The sequence below is a fragment of the Panicum virgatum genome, chromosome 2K, assembly GCF_016808335.1.
Source record: "Panicum virgatum strain AP13 chromosome 2K, P.virgatum_v5, whole genome shotgun sequence".
NCBI lineage: Eukaryota > Viridiplantae > Streptophyta > Magnoliopsida > Poales > Poaceae > Panicum > Panicum virgatum.
In genome coordinates, this window is record NC_053137.1 from 24,053,824 (window position 1) to 24,074,833 (window position 21,010).

Consider the following 21,010-nt stretch of genomic DNA (forward strand, 5'->3'; position numbering starts at 1 on the left):
GTAACACAAAACTACAGGTATTGAGACTCATATCACGGAACTACCAAGTTTGATTCCTTGTTTCACAACCCTAGTTCTGTCCATATTTCATATCTCACTCTAGGGTGGCCCACAAGCATAGAGAGGCGCAAATTAACTTGTATGCCTCAACTGCCAACAAAGGACAGGGGTGTAGAGCTTGCATGGCAAAGAGGTTGCTACGCAAGGAAACAGACCAGGGTCCTGTTTATGATAGCTTTTCTGATAATCGATTTTCAGATAAGAAGGATTTTCTGAGAAGCGGCTGCCTTGATAATGTGTACAAAATATAAAAATGCCATCAAATCAATGAGAAATCAAATAAATAAAAAAGAATATGACCTGGAGGATCTTGCTACTAAATCGTGTAACCGAAATTACATGTCAGGTCCAGATTACATGTCAAGCCTTTTTCCATTTACGGTTCTAACAAGAATTGACGCCTAATTGCATATACATGTACATGCACTCCAGGGCCTGTTTTGCTTCTGCTGATCAGGCCTCTGCTTGCCGTGGTCTCTTTCTAGGCTGCTACATCTTGGCCATACAAGAGGATGGAACAGAGCCCACAGAGAAAAAGTAGCGAATATGAACCTCCCGTTAGACACACCCTTAAAAGAAAAAAACCCTGAACCTCACATGGTGTATTTTTCCCTGTACATGCTCTCATTTTGGCAGCTGAAGTGCAAATGCTAGATCACCTCCTCTCACTGCATGTGGGCCAACCAAGAGATAACAGGTGTTTCGAGAATTGTGCATTACCTCAAAGCAAACTACAGTGGAGGCTCAATAGATATGAGAAGGCTTCATTTTAATTGCCATTCAATTGCACAACAGTCAAGCTGGAGATTACCTCATATGGCCCAATTGCATCCTAGAATGATGATGAGTTTACAAGTTTGACAAAAATGAATCACTGAAAAGAAAAGAAAAAAAAACTGTTAGTTTCCGTAGTTAGCAAATAGTAGTAACAAGATCGGTAAAAAATGTATGACAACTTACAAGGAGCTCAATCAAATTTTGTTACTAGCCCTGTGTTTGCATGAGGAATACATCACATGCTTGATGCAGCTGAGGAGCAAAATTCTTTAATGCGCAAAAATACCACAATTAAGTATCTGCACAATGAAGTTTTATTGCAAAGAAGAAATAGACAGGGGTGATATAAAAAATTTGCCTCATTGTTAAAGTTAAAAAAGAGCTGATAGATATAAAATCCACAGCACGAGATATGAAACCAGTGAATCACACACTACTACGCTGTTTTACCTAAAAAAACTGGTACAGATCAAAACTTTTGGATACATCAAGAGGCACTCTGTAGTCCTGCAAGAGCACTAGACAAAATGTTATTGTCTGGTTCTGTATACATCTAGGTTGAAAATATATAGAGAGGGCGTATAATGTCGAGTTCTGTATCAAACCAACATATAACAAGATTTAGGATTTCATCAGTAACTCAAGAAAAATATCTTTTGACTCTAAAAAGCATAAAATATAAATATAGCACATATATCAATACAAAGAAAGAAGGATGCTTTTAAGTGCAGAGGATCTACAAAATAGGCAAGCTAAGGAAGACACCCCGCTGGTCAACTTTTACTGCAATGCATTGTATCCAACTGAATTTCACCCCTATAGTGATCAAACATTAACTGGTTTGCTAAATCCAGAATAATATAGAAAGCAAAAAAGAAATGCTAGTCCCTATAGTAAATAAAATTGTAACAAGTAACCAAAAATGCATAACTTATAAGCAGCCAAAATATTAATATGAGCCTTGTCAAAGCAGGAGAGGATGCATCATATTATTGATTCAGTTGAGAAAAAAGCAAGATTCGCTACAGTACCAAAATGTTTCAACCACAACCAAGTAACTATATAAAATTTAAATGCAGAGAAGTGCCAGGAGGGTATGATGTTGCAGGATATCAAATTCTTGCCTCATTATTGAAGTTACAACTGAATTGGTGGGTTACAAAATCCACTGCAAGAGCTAAGAAATCAGTGAATCAAACCCTACTTTGGGGTTAACTAAAACAAATTGGTACAGATCAAAACTCCAAAACATCAGCATCCCGGCTCTGTAGCCCTACAAACACTACAGATATTTCTATTGACTGTATAACAAACCTTTAGTAGGCTCACGAAGATATGCATCCATATCATATCCTACAAGATGCATTCGCCATGCAAGTGCCTGTGCGTCCTTTCTTCTATGACAGATACAAAGATTCCTAAGTAACCGGTTGCCAACAGGTTGTGACATAATGAAGCGTTTACTCAATGTATAGAGCATAACATCAACTGCTGCATTTAGATTTCTTTCCCAACATAGGTATTTGGTAAGAAAGGAACAGCAAGCTGGTGTGACATCAATGCCTAACTCCTCAAGTATACGAAAAATCTTGAAGGCATCATCTATTCTCCTTGCTTGGCAGAGGCCTATGAGCCAAATGGTGTAAGGAGTTGAGGTTACTGAACCATGCTCTTGGTCTATCTTGATTAGCTCCCTAACTGCTTCATCCAGGGAACCATCTTCGAACTTTTTCCGTGCACTAGCAATAATTTCATCTTCAGCTGAGAGATTGTACTTTTTGGGCAAGTGATCAAACCATAGGTTGATTGCTTGTGATAATTTCTGCTTCCTGCATAGTGATTTCATCATGCTATTGTAGATTGGCAAACTAGGGGTCACACCACTCTGTAACATGTCCTGGAACAACATCATTGCATCATTATCTCTGTGTGCCCTCAACAGTCTATCAATAAGAGTCCCATAAGTGAACTCATCAGGAGTGAACCCCTTGAGTTGGAGCTCTTTGAAGAGTCTAAGTGCTCCATCAAGATTACTCACTTTACACAGTCCATTTATCAGTGTGTTATATGTGACAACATCAGGAACTACACCACTATCTATTATACCTCGAAGAAGCTTGTAAGCTTTAAGCACCTGCCCAGACTGACACATACTGTCAACCAGTTTCTGCAGGCCCTCGCTGTCCCTCACCTGGTTTGCGCCAAGTGTAAGTCGAAGGAATAAGGAAGGGTTATTTCCCATCTCCATCTTATAGAAAAGCATCCGAGCTTCCTCAAGCCTGTGTGCCCCGTAGAGCCCATTGATAAGCGCGTTGTATGTCATAACAGTTGGATGGCAACCAACTTTCCCCATCTCATCAAAAACCTGCAATGCCTCATCTACAAGTCTTTTCTTGCACAGCCCACATATCATGATAGTGTGTGTAGTGGTGTCCATGACCACATTATTCTGCGCCATCTCTGACCTAAACAAGCGAGCTCCATCCAGATCACCAGCATCACAGAGGGCCTTCAGCAGCGTGTTATAGCAGAAGGTGTCAGGAGTAAAACCTTTCTCTTTCATCTCATCCAGAAACACAAAGGCATCCTTGATTCTTCCAGCCTCTGCACAACCACGAATCATTACAGTGTACAGGACAACGTCTGGTGAGACATCAGTCTGTTCCAACATCTCCTTGTACCACTGGAATCCCTCATCGTGCCGTCCAGCCTGGAAAAACCCGTCAATCAAGCAGCTGTACCCCTTCAAGCCAAGCACAAAGCCCTCAGTACCACGGAGTTCCTCAAGCCGCCGAATGGCCTCGTCAACCCTACCAGCCTTGCATAGTCCACTAAGGAATGCATTATAGGTGACCTCATCGGGCGGACACCCTTGATCTTTCATGGAGTGCAGCAGGTCCTCAGCTTCCTTAAGCTTCCCAGCATTGCACATGGACGACAGTAAGACAGTGTGCGTCTTGACATCAGGCACGATCCCCCTCTGGAGCATTTCATCGAACAGCTTGAGCGCGTCCGCCGCAGTTCCCCGCTTGCAAAGGCCATCCATGAGCACATTGTACGTGGCCCTATTGGGCGGGCAGCCGGTGCTGACCATCCTGTTATAGAGCGCCAGGGCAAGGGGAACAACACCGCTGTCAACGAGGACCCTGAGGACGGCGTTGTAGACGAAGGCAGTGGGGCGGCACCCGAACTCGCCCTCCATCCGGGAGAAGGCGTTGACCGCCTCGTGGTGCCGGCCGGCGGAGGCGTGGGCGAAGACGAGAGCCTCGAATGCGGCGGCGGGGGGCCGGAGGCCGGCAGCCTGGGCGTCGGCGATGGCGTCGTACATGGCGGCGTCGGCGTCGGTGGCGAGGAGGATGGGGACGACGGCGCGGGAGTGGAGGAGCGGGGAGCGGAGGCGCGGGGAGAGCGCGGAGAAGAGGAAGAGGCGGAGGCGGGATGCGGGCGGGAGCGCGGCGCAGAGGAGGGCGTCGGCGACGGAGTGCGGGGTGAGGCGGCGCGAGAGGAGGGAGAGGCATGGGAGGAGGGCGGGGAGCGACGGCGGGAGCGTGGAGAGGAGCGCGTGGAGGGCGTCGCCGGCGTCGAGCTCCGCGGCGAGGGGAAGGGCGGAGGTGTGGATGGGGGCGGGGCCGGAGAGGGGGAGGGGGAGCGGGAGGAGCGAGCGTGCCGCCGCCGCACATCTCATAAGGTCATCGAGGTGGATCGAGGCGGACGCAGGAGGCAGATCGCGGCAGCGGCGGCGGCGGCGGCGGCGGTGGCAGCAGGAGAGGCAGGAGGGGAGTCGTGCGCGCGGCGAAGGAAGGAGGGAGAGGGAGGGCTCCGCTGTCGCTGGATGAACTGGTTTACTGGTTGAATTAGTTGTCTTTTTTCCTTCAAAAATTTGACAGGGAAAACAAAACCCACAACTCTGTAGAAAAATAGAGCAAAATTCACCTAGATTAACTTTGGCCAAATTTATAGACTTTCACCCATAAATACAAAGTCACTCCGTTTTATTTTTTCTAAGTCAAATTTAGCTAATTTTGATCAAATCTATAGAAAATGGAGCAGCTACCATACTAACCAAACATATGCACTATCAACATATATTTCATAGTAAATTCAATAAAAAAATTTAGCATTATAAATACTATTATTTTTTCTACAAATTTGATTAATATTGATCAAGTTTGATTTAGGACAATCCTAATGCGACATGTAAATAAAAATAGGGGGAGTATTGACATCGGCAACCTAGAAACAAAGAAAAAACATCACATGATTATTTAAAATAAGTTAATAGATTTTGATTTAAATTATTAATATAATACTATCAATAGATATTCAAGGATGATAGTTTTGCACTGCCTTGTTTTTAAAAATTTGACAAGAGAAATTGCTTTTATACACCTACAATTTTGGTAAGGCAATAGCTCGCTGCTGGATTAGATTACATGATGATAGACGTGATCAAGTATGTACAGTTAGTATCGTTGTTGAGCATACCAAGATACGGAAAACCTACTCTTTACCAGAAAAAATTATGTGTGAATAGGATTGCAGGGTTACAAGAGTAGGAATCAATTATCATAATTCAAGGATTGAAATCCCAAATTCATGATCCATTACACAATTTTCTACTATTATATATAACGATGACTCAACTATCATGTTGGAAGCTATTTTACACAAATTTCAAAGTTTTACATCTCTAGGTACAATATTTTCAATATATCTGCCCAAAATTGTGCCCCCCCCCTCCCGACCCCACACCAAACTCCGCAATATGACACGAAACTCTTTTATGTTAGGCATACAAGCTTAGTGCTGTGAATTGAGGGGTTCAAGTTTTATCTAATGGCCTGATATATTCATTTTTTTTAATCATTTACCCAAAGTTTTCATATACATGATCTGAAAGTTTTCAGCATTTGTGTTCAAAGTTTTCAAGTAGTCAGTTTAGAATTTTAGTATGGAACTTTATAAGTTTGGACATGTGATGTTTTATATGCTTCATAGTTTTTTCACAAATACGAATATTAAGGTTTCAAATATGTGCATATGAAACTAGATATTCTATAGAATTTTTCTATATAAGAGTAAAAAGTTTTCAAGATTCTACTATAAAGAGCCATTTGTAGAACTTGAAAAGTCAAATATATGTAAATTTTTGTAGCTTGGAGTGTATAGTATACAATCTACCAGTACATAGTTCCATATATTCATAGTGCAAAGTTTGGAATTACAAAGTTTTTTTTTTCCTAGAAGTACAATATTTTGAAATGTGCAAGCCGTAATCCCCTGGATATAGAATGTAAAGATTAGAATAAAAGGTTCATACTTAAGAGTACAATGTTTGAAATGTGCTAGTACAAAGGTCCAAGATGCAGAGAGTTTGGTGATTAGAAGGTTGTGAATGTAATTATGGAACTATACAAATTTCACCGCTTCATGAGTCAACTTGAATAGAATAATGAGTTTCTATACAAATTTCTAGATTACAAATACAATGTTCGACATATGCTAGTAGTAAGTTTCAGATATAGGAGTAAGAAGTTTTGGCACATGTAATTAAAATATTCCCAATATCCAATGGGCTAATAATATATATAGTTTTTACTTGTGCATTTATACTTCTCCAAAACATTTTCCGGATGTATAAAGCTCTCTAAGTAGCCAGCATCTCAATAAGTCAATGGGGGGGGGGGGGGGGCATGCTACTAGTAGTTGAAAGTGCTCAAATGGTCCTTTCTCCATTCTCATCTCTTTTTTAATTTTTTTTGGCATGAAAGCTAAACCTTGCATTTTGACTAGTCCGCATTGAAACTAGCTTGATAAGGTCACACTGTATCCTTTTACTAGGTTATTTTCAGATTCCTATATGAGACTAAATATAGTATCCTTTGCCAATCATAGATATATATTATTTTTTTGTCACTCGGAATTAGTGCACTTTATCACTCGAACTAGTAATATCATTGCCATAATAATTGTTTTATAACATTGATACAATAGGGTATCTTATGAACATCAGCACTATAGACCTAAGTTATCTTTTTTTTACTAAACACAATGTCTTTTTTCCAATCATGCAGGTATATTATTTTTCTCCCCATTAGTTGAACATCAACTTTTTTAGATTTTCTAGCTTAAAGTTTGTGTCGGGGCTAAAATTCTTCAGTTTATACCCATATATTTTGAATGCTAGACCAAAGTTCTATATTTATAATTTGTAAGTTTGCAACATTTCAGTGCAAAGGTTTTGAAGTGCAATATGAGAGTTGAGATATAGATAATATTCTATATACAGGTTAAAAATTTTATATGTAAGATTAAAAAGTTTATAATAGGCTAGTACAAAGTCCCCAACTTTAGAATGCAAAATTTTTAGTTAAAAAGTTCATGATTTTGGAGCACAAAATTCTGTATCTTGGAGTAAAATTTTTGATGATGTGACAACACAAAGTTTATGAATACTTTTTTGTTTTTGAAGGTACTACCTTGTTGTGCCTAGAACTATACATTAGAAAAATAAACTAATGCTTTTGAGTTGTGGTATTTTTGCAATTTTGCCAAGGCATTTGCATCGCAAGGTATCTTCTTTGTTTTGACTAAACTATTGTGAATTCAATTTTGGGAGTTTTCTGATCTTGATGTGTCCACATTGACAAAAAGCTTACTAAACTCCCATTTTGCATAGGCCAGGACAAGGCTCATTGATAGCTCTGAAACAAGATTTTGGACCACAACACTTCTTAATCATTTAGGTGAGATCAAGACACATTGATTGCTATGAAAAAAATTCTATACATATGTGTTTCAAAATACATTAGTATGAAGTCCCTGAATTTAGATGCTAAGTTTGTTGTAATTATAAAGTTTTAGAGTTCGGAGTACAAAGTTAGTAATGTTATATTTCTAAAGCTCATATGTTCTAATGTTGAGGGTTGCAACGTTTTTCCAGATAAAGTTTTAGAACTGAGAGATACAAAGTTTATGATAGGCCAAGACAAAGTTCCCAATATGAGAATGTAAAATTTTTTAGTTATGAAGTATTAGATCTAAAAGTACAAAGTTTTAAATGTTCTATCACAAAGTCCCAGATTTTTTGAAGAGTAAAGTTGGATTCACGAGTACAAACTTTATAGCATGCTAGTAGAAAGTTTTCTAATTTGGGCTGCAGAGTCCAAAGTTACTGAATTTAGTGTTAACTTTTTATTTCAGTAGAAAGTTTTTATGTAAAAAGTTATATACCTATTTGTAAAAGATTTCAAATATTCACGTATAGAGTTTCATATCTAGTAGTATAGATTTTTAAAATTAATTATATAAAGTTTTTAAATTTATTGTACAAAGTTTTGTAATTACAAAGTTGTGGAATTCGGTTTAGAAAGTTGGAAAATATATTTAAAGTGCAAGGTTTGAATTAAAGTTTTGAATTTAGAAGTACAAAATTTAAATGGGGTTGATTGCAAATTTTTGGAGCTAATAAAGTTTATTAATGTGATAGTAAAAAGTTCATAGCATCAGGTTCGAAAGCTTTGGAACTAACAAGTTATTATTGTACTACAAAGTTTATAGTTTCAGATTTGATAGTTTTTTAGAACTATAAAGTTATTAATGTGTGTAAGCATCTAGGCCCTCAAGGTATGTTTCGATGATTAATGACAACCATTATTATGACTAATGAGTTTGTGCAGCTTAATAGATCATTATCGCTCATTTGGTCATATGTCAAAAGCGGCCCCTCAATTTCATTATTCAAAAAGGCGATCTCGGTATTCAACTCAATTATATGTCAAGACTAAAGATCTTTCTAGTCCTAAGTGTCATAAGGTTGAGAATGACACTTAGGTTAGTATAGGTTTTATAGTTTTGTTGTGATCGCACTATTAAGAGGGGTTAAGGCCAAGTAACTTGAGCATGGACATAGTCAATCAAAAATGGATGCACACTATGGTCACTCAGGTTCCTAGAAGTTCAAATAAGTGGTTTTCAATTTATATCTCAAGAATATTTGGATTTCATTCAAGACTCAAATCAGAAAAGGCAAAATCAGAAAAAGTCTTTTACACCGGTTTAACCGACGCTTCCATATTTCTATACGTCGGTTAAACAAAGTCAGCAGAGTCTGGACAAGTCAATACACCGGTTAAACCGATGTGTTTAAATTTAACGTCGGTGCATTAGTCCAGAGTTGGTTTTTTTACGGGCATTTCAAGTTCAATACACCGGTTAAACCGACGCTGTTTGAAATGAAACGTCGGTGCAATTGACCAGTGAGATGGTTTTTCCATGGATTTCTGAAGTTGTACTCACCGGTTAAACCGACGATGGTTTTGAGTTAACGTCGGTGCAGTTGTCCAGAGACTTGGTTTTTCAATTGATCAGTGGACAACTACACTCACCGGTTAAACCGATGATACGTCAGTTAATCTGCCCAAGTTGTAACGGCTAGTTTTTAGAAGGGGCAGTTTACATTCATTTCATCGGTTAAACCGACGCTGGCTATTGGAGGATCGTCGGATTAACCGGCGCTACGCAGTTTTCTGGCAGTTTTTCTCCAACGGCTCTATTCGTGTGAGCTGCCTATATATACCCCTCCAATGGGTCATTTTGCACTCTCTTAACACCAGGGCTACATTCATACACTCATACATTGTTGAGAGCCACCTTGAGCTTCATCTTCCACACATTTGTTCATTCAATCAATCAAGAAGCAAGACTAAGGACTTGAGTAGAGAGAAGCTTGTGTGCATCCGTTCTTGGTGATCGGTTCTTGCTCAAGTGAAGGCCCTAGCTTGTTACTCTTGGTGATTGGCAGCACCTAGGCGATCTTGGTGATTGAAAGTGTTTCTTCCGGAGCTTGCCAACGATTGTGGGAGCCCGAAGAAGTTTGTACGTGGCTTGAGCTCCACCACGCCGGGATGGTGAATGGAGACTCTTAGTGAGCGTCCTTGTCTCGGTGACTTGGGAGGTGACAAGACTCTTAGTGAGTGTCACTACGTGGATTAGGGGTGTGTGCCAACACGTCGACACCACGGGAAAAAATCCGGTTGTCTCTTGCCCACTCTTTACTTTCAAGCACTTACTTTCATGCAATTATTCATGTGTTTGACCTTAGAGATCATAGCTTAGCTCTACCTTACTTAGTTTCTTATCTAGTTGTTTCCTTGTAGGCTTGTGTAGTTTGTCTAGCTAACCGGTTGGTGAATTGAGCCTTACTAGTTTTGCATAGGTTAAGGTTGCTTTACCTTGTTTTAGAAATTTGAAAAAGACCCAATTCACCCCCCTCTTGGTCCATCGATCCTTACAATGTGCTTGTACAAAGTTTCACATTTTTGAGATTTGAAAGCTTTTTACAACTACAAAGTTATTAATGTGCTATTACAAACTTGATTTTCCTGATTTAAAGGAATGACAAGGTTTTATATCTAGAAATACAAAGCCCCCAATATTTATAGTACACTTGCATTCTCTTTTTCTTTTTATTTCCAATATTTTTTCATGTGCAACAATATTTTAAATACAATTGTGGTTTCCCACCGGAAGATGCAAAACCATGCAACGAAAAGTATGACACCCTTGTAGAAACCAAAAAAAAAAAAATACTAAACATGTATGTAAGTTTTTCTATGCATATTTTTTTGTTCATTTTTTTAAAATCAATTATATAAGTTGAGCGCAAGAGTTACAATTTTTCTCATTTTCAATTTTTTCAGGGTATTATCATTGGATTCTGTAAGTGAAGATGTAGTTTATGGTTAAAAAAGATAACAATTGGATGAATAACATGGACGTGCAATCATTTTTTTCTTTTATTCTACGTTCTAGAACAACAGCCAATCTATTTTTTTATCATCTTGTACTATGACACATCTTCTCTTTTTATCAAATCTCATGGACTTTTTATTTTTATTTCTCAGTTTTACTAGTTCTACATGCATATGGATGTGAACCCCCCATTTCACTCACCGACACACCCGCTGTCCCGAAAGAGAAAAAAGAATATAGTAGAAGGTAGAGTAAAAGCTATCACTGAAGGTTCCCACGGGGCAAGTCAAAAGTATATTCGTTATTGCATTGCATACTACCGGTGCACGCGTGCTGCTACCTATTTGCTACACTCGTTCGCTGCAACACTCCCGCAGCGCACGATCGCCAACTAATGGCCCCTATCTATTCCTTTTTTTCATGGAGGAACAATAGTTGCCAATAAAGTAACATAAATTGTCAACTTTTTGTTGGGTGAATGGTTGGTATTTTACAAAAAATGATATGGTATCCTTTATTGTCCCTTTGTGGAGAGATTTTTAAGTTCGTGGGGCATGGCAATAATTTTCTGTCAAGATATTGTGTTAAATGATCCAAACAATCATTTGATGTGTGGGAATCGAACACTTATTTTGTGACTTCCATATGTTCATGTATTAGGTCAAGTTTTCTCAAAAGTTTTCATTTAATCTAATATTTTAAATCAAAAATATTTTGTTGCTAGCATAAATAAATAGAGTTGTGAGATATATGATGCAAGAGAAGAAGTCATATGCGTTGACCTTTTCTTATTTCATTATCATACGTGCCATAAGATAGTACAAAGGTTTTCTAGATGGTTGTAACCATGTGTCACTTGATAAGGATGCATCTTGCAGGAGAACCTTCAGCACCACGCAATCTTAGTGGCAAGCAATGCAAGGCATATATTCCAGGGGTAGCATGCTCCAGATTTAAGGCTTCCACAAGGATTACCTCCTAAAAATCAACATATTATTATTTGTAAGTTGTAAATATCAAAGTAAGAAAATGCATAAAGCACATAAGGTTAGTAATAAATGTGATTACTAAAAATAGGGTGTATGAGATTAAAATGATACCCTTTTTTCAAGAAATACTAGATGAGCTGGAATGCATTCGTCAAATGCACCCACAGACAAGTAATCAACTCCTGCATAAACTAAAGGATGTTACACTAGAAGAAGAAAAGGGAAAAATAGAATGAGGAATAAGCGCTGAAATTAAATACTTTAATAATCTACACATTTGTATTATATATATGTTTGGTATCAAAAGGTCCTAGTATTTCATTATTATTTGTGTACTGTGTACACACCCAAATCTCTTTAATTTGCCATCACTCTTACTGTGATATTCATTTAAATATGTTTCTCTGCCTTTCACACTAAATCTAAATCTCCAACCATCCATGCAATTTTAGTTTCTAGGTGACTTGCAGAATTTGTACCAGCAAAAGAAAAGGATGGCATAGTAAACCAAATAAACCGAGTGCTAAGATACAACCAAATTAACTTATAATAAGTAAAAGTTGTATCACAATTTTGTAACTTACATAAGCTAGAAACTAGCATGGTCTATATGAGTGAGCTCAGATCATGCACAAAGCTAATATCATGATCTTTTTTTTATTGTTAACAACTCATAGGACAACATTATAAGATTGGATATAGAAAACACAATGTTCAAGTCTTTCTTGTATTAAAAGTTTTTGAACTATATGTTTATAATTGGAGTAGCTAATCTATTGACCTGTTCCCCTCACAAAAACTGTGTCCTTTTGTGCCCATTTAAACTATATTATTGAGGTGAAGAAATGGTTCAGATAATGCATCTTTTAGAGATATAGATATCCTTTTGTGACCTTCAATGTTTATTGATAAAAAATTATCCTTAATTTGCATAGGCAATTGCCAATTCCTACAATCATTGTATTAACAAATATTTTTGGAGAATGCCTTTTTTTACAAAAAAAAGATCAATATAAATATTGTTGCCTTCCAAAAGAAATGGACCTAACTTACCAACTAGTTTGATGTCAGTATTGTCGACCAGCCATTGTGCACCATCCTTCATGAAGCCAACATAACTAGTATCAAACTCTTTCTTCCACATAAGCTTTCTGCATAAATAATACATTTCTTTTATCACCCATGAATACATAACCTTATTTTAACAGACATCATCTCAATTCTCAACTACAAAAAAAATAATGGAACAAAACCATTTGGTCTGTGTAGTATGGTGTAGAAAAGATACCTGTCAGTATTTAAGGTTCGGAAGAGTACACGTCGAACACCTTTAGGAATGTGAAGGGATGCCATGACATCAGCTAGAATAATGGGGATAAAAAAAGTATCATTTTGTGAGTTATATTGTATTAAACCGATTTATATTACTTTCTTATTTGAATTGTGAGTTTAGTTTGCTAACCATCCTAGAAGTCCATATTTTAATAAGTTCATATATTGCCTGAGAGGGGACCGGGTGAACGGCTTTGGCACCACAGAAAATTAAGTAATGCTTATTTGGTTAGTGTTGGCCACAATTGAATGTACGGGCCTTTATTTGCGATGGAAAATATAGTGGTATACATGACGATCAGGGGAACAATTTATCACAGGACCGCGTCACATTTACAATGTTATTTACTATTTATTAAAAAAATACTAGGGTTATGTATGGCCATGTCTGAGCTATATCCATATAGTCAAATCTACATTAGTGGAAAATCACCATATGTAAATAATTAAATGGTTTGCAAATATATAATGAAGGATGGACTTGCTTGAAGAGTGGTTGGGCTTGCACGCTAAGTTTAACACGAGTCATGCATGGTACTCATTCCGTTTCCAAATTATAGGTCGTTTTGTCATTTCTGGATTCATTGTTTTTCTATGTATATAGACATACTACGCAAGTAACATACAAATTTGTTAAGTCTTACTAAGCGTACTATTTTTTTTCTAGTATGTATGATAACTCCTATCCGCAGTGGGCAGGGAGCGCTCGGAGCAGCCCTGCGCTCCGCGAGTGGCCCTGGGACGACACGTGTGTGGAGAAGCCCGACGCGGGCCCTGAGGAAAATGCCGTCTCCTCCTCGCACGTCGGGTCTGCCCTGGCCCCGCATCAGCATGACCGCGCAGCACCGCCTCCCACCTCGGCTTCCTCCTCTGCCTCTTTCTCCTTTTCCCCTTACTCTCAGGCTCTCAGCGCCAGCGCCAGCGGGCGGAGATCCGGCCGGCGCGGCGGAGCATGGTGGTGGCCGGCGATGTGGGGCGTGGAGGCGGACCAGAGCAGGATCCAACCTTCCCGTGGCCGGATCTGCCGAGCGTTGCGCAAGGAACCCCATGAATCTCGCAAATCCAAGGATGAGATGGAGTGCGACGCGCACTCGCCGGATGGAGGTCGGCATGGCGGCCCGCGCACTCGGCCGGCGGCAGCGAGGCTCGCTCGACGCGGTTGCCCGCCCAGGCGCTCGGCCAGCGACAGCGGGGGCACGAATCGGCTGGCGGGGCAGGGGCAGGGGCCAGTGCCGCTCGCCCGCTCTCCCGCTCCAGCGCCGCACCTCCCCTTCTACCTCCACCTCGCATGGGCCCTGCAGCGCCTGCGCATCCACGGCGCGGGCCTCGCCGGCGTGCTCACGCCCTCCCTCGCGCGCCTCCCCGTGCCTCCTCGGCGGCGTCCCGCCCACCTTCCGCGCGCTCGCGCCCACGCTCCGCAAGCTCAACCTCTGCCGGAACGCGGGGAGGGACGAGAGCTTGGCTTGGAGCTCCGCCGCCAGGTCCGCCGCTCACCGGCTCGAGATGTAGGTGCGCAGATCCGGGGAGCTCGCCTGCCGTAGCCTCCGTCGAGGGCGACGACGATCGCCATAGCGCGCGGCGGAGCTCGGGGCGGCCTGCCATGGCGCGCGGCGGAGCTCGATGCGCCCCGCCATGGCGCGTCGCGGAGCTCGACGCAGCCCGCCATGGCGCGTCGCGGAGCTCGAGGAGGCCCGCCATGGTGCGCGCGCGCTCGAGGAGGGAGGGAGGGAGGCGGCGCCGGGTACAGAGGCGGAGGCGGGGCGCCGGGGAAGGAGGAGGCGACCAGCACTTCCGAGGTTGACGGGGGAGCGCCGGCCTGTTTTTTTTTTGGCTTTTCTCCTTTTTTTTTTCTCTATTTTTGCTTTTCCCCTCTTCTTCTTTTTTATCTTTGTGCTTTTTTTCTTCACGCGGCAGAGCACGTGATTCTACCTAGTCCTTTTCACACGTGTGCGTAAGAAATAGTGATGGTTCTTGGCTGATTCTAGTTTACCTGCAAAATTAAAGTATTATGCAGTAGTGGAGTATTTACAATAATAGGAGGAAACGTACTGTATATATGCTGATTCGGTATGTTCTATCTATCTGGTTTACCTGTTATGTTCTTATCCCTGGGAACGTCAACCAACAGCGCTGGCCCTGCACACCATTCCAATTAAAAAAAAGTTCAATCACATAAGTGTTCTTCTCATAATTATTTCAGATCAAATCAATTTTACAAAATTTGGACAAAGAGAGACTCTGCTGCTTAATTATGCTGAAAGTGTTCCTCAAAAAAAAAAGTATGCTGAAAGCTACAAAATAGCTAGTACATGCGGGTACTAGTTGATCAAGTTGCTGTGAGTTGGTTTGTTACCGTACCGTTGAGGACGGCGAGGTCGAGCGTGTCGACGTCGAAGCCGGCGTCGTAGTAGTGCTCGAAGACGTGCCCCGGCGCGTCGACGTGGGTGCCGGAGTGCGCGGTGAGGCGGAGCTCCGAGAAGTTGGCGATGTCGGAGCCGTTGCGCATGGACCGCGCCAGCCGCAGGAACTCGCCGGAGCCCTCCGCCGACTCCCACGCCGGCATGTCCGCGCGGTAGTAGTGGCTGATGTCCACGATCTGCCCGCCGTCGAACTCCTCGCGCCGCTCCGGCGCTGGCAGCGCCGCCACGCCGCATGTCTCCTCGGCGCCGCGCGCATAGGCCGGGTGCGCCAGCGGCGGCTCACCGCCGGAGGCGACGGCCGCCGCCGGGAGCAGCAGCAGCGGGGTGAGCAGGAGCAGTGGCGCGAGCTCCATGGAATGGATTTGCCTTTCTGGAAGTGCAGTTGACACGTACGTGTCAGCACCCAGCAGCTGAATTAATGAGCACATTTCCAGGGAGTGATTGATTGATGAGCCATGGAAGTCCAATGTTTCTACATCATTGCTTACGAGTTACGATCGCGTGGTAAACCAACTTTTTCTTAGTCGCATATTGAAAATGTGGCAGCATGTATCATATATTATCCACAGACTTTAGCTATTTTTTATTTGAAAGTAGTACCCCCTAACTACCTGCAATGTGGAACTCGAGGCAGTACAATGCAATGCAAGTATCGATCGGTTTCATCATACACCACTTAAAAATTCAATTTCTAATGGCCCACTTCAATTGAAAGACCCCGATCATTGCCCTGAATTGATCCATGCCAGGAAACATAGTTTGTACCAAACAATCATTGATGCTTGGATTGCTACCAAACAATCATGCCAAAAATTTCCTTCTTGTGAATGTGACGTGTGGGCCACATGTTTTCTTCAAAACACGCTTAACATGGGTTTTGAATTATATGTTTAGTTCTAAGAAATAAGATGGTTAGAACAAATAGTCATTTGAAGGTTGATAATCAAAGAAACAAAAGCAGTTAATGGAGGTGGACAAGCCAAAACGAGGCTGACGATTTGCTCGTGAACGAAGCAAGAATTACACTGCTGGTGCCCTGTCTACATTTCTTTTTCTTCCAGCACAAGGCTAAAATTTGGCATCAGGCCATATGAAATGCAAAACTGCTGGGCATGGCCACATTTTTGGCTTGGCAGTTGAGGGCTTCAAACCAAACACACTTTTAACTGAACTTGGCCACAGAAAGAACATAGAAAGAATGCTTCCCGTCATGGTGAATGCGCCTAGAATACTTAAATGTAGTGTGACTGGAATCTTAGGGCAAACCACTTTTAAAATGTGATGACTCGAAAAATGACGCACCTGCACGACTACGAGTACCAAATTATGCTTCGTTTTTAGTTATATTCCTGTTAGCAAACATCTACAGATTTCTGTGGACAGTGCCATGATTCACTTCCACAACTGACAACAGTTCTGGCCTGGAAAAGCCCACCCTCCGATAACGAAACAGACGCCAGTGTTAAAATCATGTGAACATCATAAAGTATTTAAATGAACTGATATCTGAAATCATATCTGTTGTTCTTGATGCACAATACGTTTGATCACTATTACAAATACATCATGTTTTCTTCCAACTCCATCAACATCATTCAATGAATTTCAAGGCCAACTAGTGTGAATCCATTTTTTGTCACCCTAACCATCCCAGAAGGCCTGCCAGTCCGATCTTTCTCCAAAAATCATCAATCTAACATGCTCTAGTTGCGCAAAGTGCTCCGTTCAGCATGCAAAACTTGGCCAACCAATAGAACACTGATAACAATTGCTGTTGATGGCAGAAAATGGCAGGAAAGACGCAAACTTAATCCTAAAGAGGCACATGATTGGTCAAAGATTGAATATCTGAATAGGCCAGCTGCGCTTCCGTCCATCTTTGCTGAATGCTGTGGTTTCAACCGATATGTCTATGCTACGGTGCTCAGATGCCCTCACAATGCTTATCCGGGATTTGAGCATCGTGGCTGGGGACTCATCTGTGCCAACCGATGCAGATGAATCAAGGGTTGACGATTCCTTCACCATTGCGATGGGCTCTTCAAAGGTGAAGATTGTCTGTGACCAGTGAGTTGGGGTACAGAAGGGAGATGTGGAGAGAACAACAGGGTTCTCCTTGCAGAATCTGTTGGTAAACCCCGTGTCGAACCACAAGACGATTCCATAGCACAAGGTTACTCCAGGTACAATAGTACCACTCTCACTGAGCCTCAGCTCAAAGCTTGCAGTAAAATCCATCTCACTTTCCTTCATAGTTGCAAGATCAAAGGACTGCATAGAAGAAATTGAAGCAAAATGTCAGACTACAGAGTACAGAACCCTGAATCTGAAGTGGCATTTGAGCACATTTTACAGGATACTCAAAATTCTGAAATATTAGAACAGTACAATTGGAAACAAAAATTTACAAACCTACACTTTCTAAAACAATTTTCACAGAGCTACACTTTTATTAACATAGGTATCACAAAGCAAACTTGAACCGTTTTCACAAAACTGCACTTCTTGTCAATTCATGTGAAAAATACACATGTAAAAAAAATACATGATTCTGTTCATTTCATAACTACACTTTCAGGTCTCAAAGATGTAGTTTTTCTATATAACATGACAATAAATGTGTAAGTTTTGTGATATGCATGAGAAGAGAAGTTTAGTTTTCTGAAGTTGACTGCCAAGAGTATAGCTGTGTAGTTTTGCGAAAAAGGCTGTTAATAAAGGTATGGTTTTGTGAAGTTTGGTAGTTAATACCCAGATTGATATGTAGCTCTACAGCCATTCAACAAAACAATGATCAAGAAGTAAAACTAAGTAGATATATACAGTTACAGGAACTTACATGGAGTACAGCAGTCTCTGTCACAATATCCTGAGAAGCCACTACATCAACTACAGGAAATCGAGCTGAAGTTGAAGTTACTTCTTTGCCAATACATGACATATCAAAGCCATATACATTTTCCCAAAATGGCAAGCTAGTTCCACCTCTCCCGAAACCAGCACCAAGCTATAGGATGAATAAGAGAGCACAAGTTATCAAACAGAAAAAAATAGGAGACGAAGGACAAAGAATAAAAGCAAGCAACCAAGGACTCACAATCGTTGCAGTATCTGGGAGAATAGCACCACCAGGTTTTAGGAAATGATCGCGTGCATATATGACTGAACTCAGCATGGATTCATACAACAGGCAATATCCCATCCATTCACTCACTAACACATCAAAGACATTTTGTGGAAGTTGTATTTTCTGGTTTAGATCTTCAGCCTTGCTATGCACAACGCTTATCACTTGAGCACCTCGCTTCTGTTCTGCTTTCACATTTTCATCATACAACAGACCATTATTCTTTGCAACCTGCATCATGCAATACCAATGAAATAATCCTGGTGCAAAGAGGTTTGTTATTTGATACAATATTGAAGAAGAATACTTGGGTAGCCACAGAAGCCATCTTTGCGCTCCCATCAACAGCAACAACTCTAGATGCACCAGCCTTGGCTGCAAAAAGACTATTGTAATATATCAGCAGCTACCCATGCAACATTGAAAATTCATCATGCATTAAGAGCAGTCAGTTCTATGACCAACCTTGCACTTCAGAAATATGATAACTACACAACATGTGGTCCTTCCAGCCACCGACCCACACAGGTCATGACAAGAAAGATGGTCTAACTTTAATATTTATATCACATAACATGATAACACACTCATGAATTGAACCAGGTACGTCAACATTGTACCTACTTGGGACCTTAATGCACAACCAAGTCAAAATTATCCATAACCTGTCATTTAAGTACATTGGTCCAAGTGTCCAATCAGGAATTGCTTAGGAACTATAATAGTAAATGTTATATTTCCCAGATTTGAAATATGTAGCCTATTTGTTTTTGCTGGATCCAAGACTTGCAAGCACTGAGCTTCATGGTTAAGATAAACTAACCCACATGTGCACAAGTATTCGGTATGTAATCATCATAAGGTTAATGCTTAGATACCTTAGAATTCCTGTGCCACAACCAACATCCAGTACAGCTGCTCCACTTAAAAGGCTAGGATTGCCTAAAAGAGCATCTCTGTAAGCATCGGTTCTCACCTGAAAAAGGTTATTCAGAGCATTCAGTGTTTTTCAGCCAAATACATATTGGAAATAAATAGATACTTGACAGGAACACATTGACCACATGTCCAGAGAGAGTTCACCTACTTTATCACCGAGCATCTCTCTGTGAATACCAAATGAACTGTAAGATCCAAAGTAGTTATCATCAACAGTTTTGATTGCCTTGGCATTAACACTAGCACGTGCAACCTTTAGTTGGCTATCATTAGTCTCATGAGCAACAGATTCCTTGTCCTCCCCTTGTGTACTCCCAATAGTACACTCTTGCTCAAATCGAGCACTGATATCAGAACCATTTCCTTCCAGTAAGGTGCTCAGCTTGTTCCCCAGTGATTCAGCTAAAACCCCATTCCCTGCTGAACACTGTCCTCTTTCAATGGATGTTCCACATTCCTCATCCTCATCATTGTCGTCCATGGACAAACTATGCAAAAGGGAGTCGTCCTCCATGAAAGGTTTCAAGTACACATCCTCCTCCCATGGAACCTTTCCCTCAATTAGGTAATTCTCCGGTGCGTGCAAGTGGCCGCAGAGTTCAGTGTTGGAAGAGAATGCTTGGCCGCAGCTCCAGCATTTATTCTCCGCAACCTGCAAATCAACAATGGCATCCATAATCGAGGGGCAGTGCAGCAAAGTACCCACGGAAATAAACAAAATTGCAACTTGAATAAGCTATTCATACCGTCGTAGAACAAATTAATAAAACAATTAGCTAAAACTACTGCTGCAGGCATTGAGGTTGTCCAAATCGATTACTCTGAGCATACTTAGGATGCTGTTGGCGCACCTTGGAGCGGACGAAGTTGATGAGCTTGATGCGCCCGTAGAAATCCAGCCAGAGCTCCTTCACAATCCCGTGGAAGTCGAAGCGGTGCTCAGCGGCGCAGTGCTCGAAGAGGGAGCTATCCGCGTCGATCCGCGTGCTGCAGAACAGGCACAGAAGCCCGCCGCCAGCATCGTCGCCGTCGGAGCACCAGTCATCCCACCCCTCCTCTCCTTCCTCCTCCTCCTCCTCCTCGTCAGACCTTAGCCGCTCCTCCACCTCATCCTCGCCTGAGAGGCTGCGCTCCATTGCCTCGCGGCGTGCTCCGCAGCCTCGCCGGTCGCCGCGCCGCCGCTTGGTGTTGGTGTCTCGCTGGAATTAGGGTTTTAGCCTTCGAGGGAGGCAGAGGAGGGTTTAGGAGGACTACTCGTTATAGCGATTGGGCCTTTCTTGGTTGCCGTTTGCCAGCCCGGCCCACCACACACGACGTCGAGGCCCCTCAAGATTTGGAAAAATAGAAAATTAAAGTCCGCGGAATGGGCAAAGGGGGAAAAGGAAATAAACCCCCCTTCCTCCCAGAAAACATATCCATCTTCCGCAAGATTTTTTCCAACTTACCTTCCAGTATTTGAGATTCGTGCAAATAATTATAGCTCTTAGATCCAACCAAACCCTAGTTTCCTCTCTCTTCCTCACTCCTCCTTCCTCTCTCTCTTTTCCCCAGATCCTCCCGTGCGCCGCCGGCACCCGCGCCCTGCCGCCGCTCGCCCCCGCGAGCCCCGCGCG

The 21,010-nt window shown here is 41.8% G+C and overlaps 3 protein-coding genes and 1 long non-coding RNA gene across 4 annotated transcripts; all 4 read right to left on the reverse strand.

Moving 5' to 3' along the window:
- Nucleotides 1-340: 340 nt before the first annotated feature.
- Nucleotides 341-1,007, reverse strand: LOC120672489. The gene is made up of 2 exons (XR_005674142.1): nt 872-1,007; nt 341-728 (listed from the first exon to the last, which is right to left on the reverse strand). It is a non-coding gene; the product is annotated as an uncharacterized LOC120672489 (long non-coding RNA).
- A 927-nt stretch (nt 1,008-1,934) lies between these two features.
- On the reverse strand, nt 1,935-4,575 carry LOC120672484 (pentatricopeptide repeat-containing protein At1g79540-like). The gene has a single exon (XM_039952905.1). It carries the CDS (start codon nt 4,520-4,522, stop codon nt 2,132-2,134), a length of 2,391 nt encoding a protein of 796 aa, XP_039808839.1. The 5' UTR covers nt 4,523-4,575; the 3' UTR covers nt 1,935-2,131.
- A 6,766-nt stretch (nt 4,576-11,341) lies between these two features.
- Nucleotides 11,342-15,731, reverse strand: LOC120672495 (cyclase-like protein 4). The gene is made up of 6 exons (XM_039952922.1): nt 15,270-15,731; nt 15,003-15,047; nt 12,868-12,940; nt 12,633-12,730; nt 11,691-11,761; nt 11,342-11,568 (listed from the first exon to the last, which is right to left on the reverse strand). Exons 1-6 carry the CDS (start codon nt 15,682-15,684, stop codon nt 11,443-11,445), a joined length of 828 nt encoding a protein of 275 aa, XP_039808856.1. The 5' UTR covers nt 15,685-15,731; the 3' UTR covers nt 11,342-11,442.
- A 1,073-nt stretch (nt 15,732-16,804) lies between these two features.
- Nucleotides 16,805-20,645, reverse strand: LOC120672504 (probable protein arginine N-methyltransferase 3). The gene is made up of 7 exons (XM_039952930.1): nt 20,249-20,645; nt 19,546-20,049; nt 19,337-19,434; nt 18,766-18,844; nt 18,429-18,689; nt 18,171-18,338; nt 16,805-17,602 (listed from the first exon to the last, which is right to left on the reverse strand). Exons 1-7 carry the CDS (start codon nt 20,531-20,533, stop codon nt 17,165-17,167), a joined length of 1,833 nt encoding a protein of 610 aa, XP_039808864.1. The 5' UTR covers nt 20,534-20,645; the 3' UTR covers nt 16,805-17,164.
- Between the last annotated feature and the right edge of the window lie 365 nt (nt 20,646-21,010).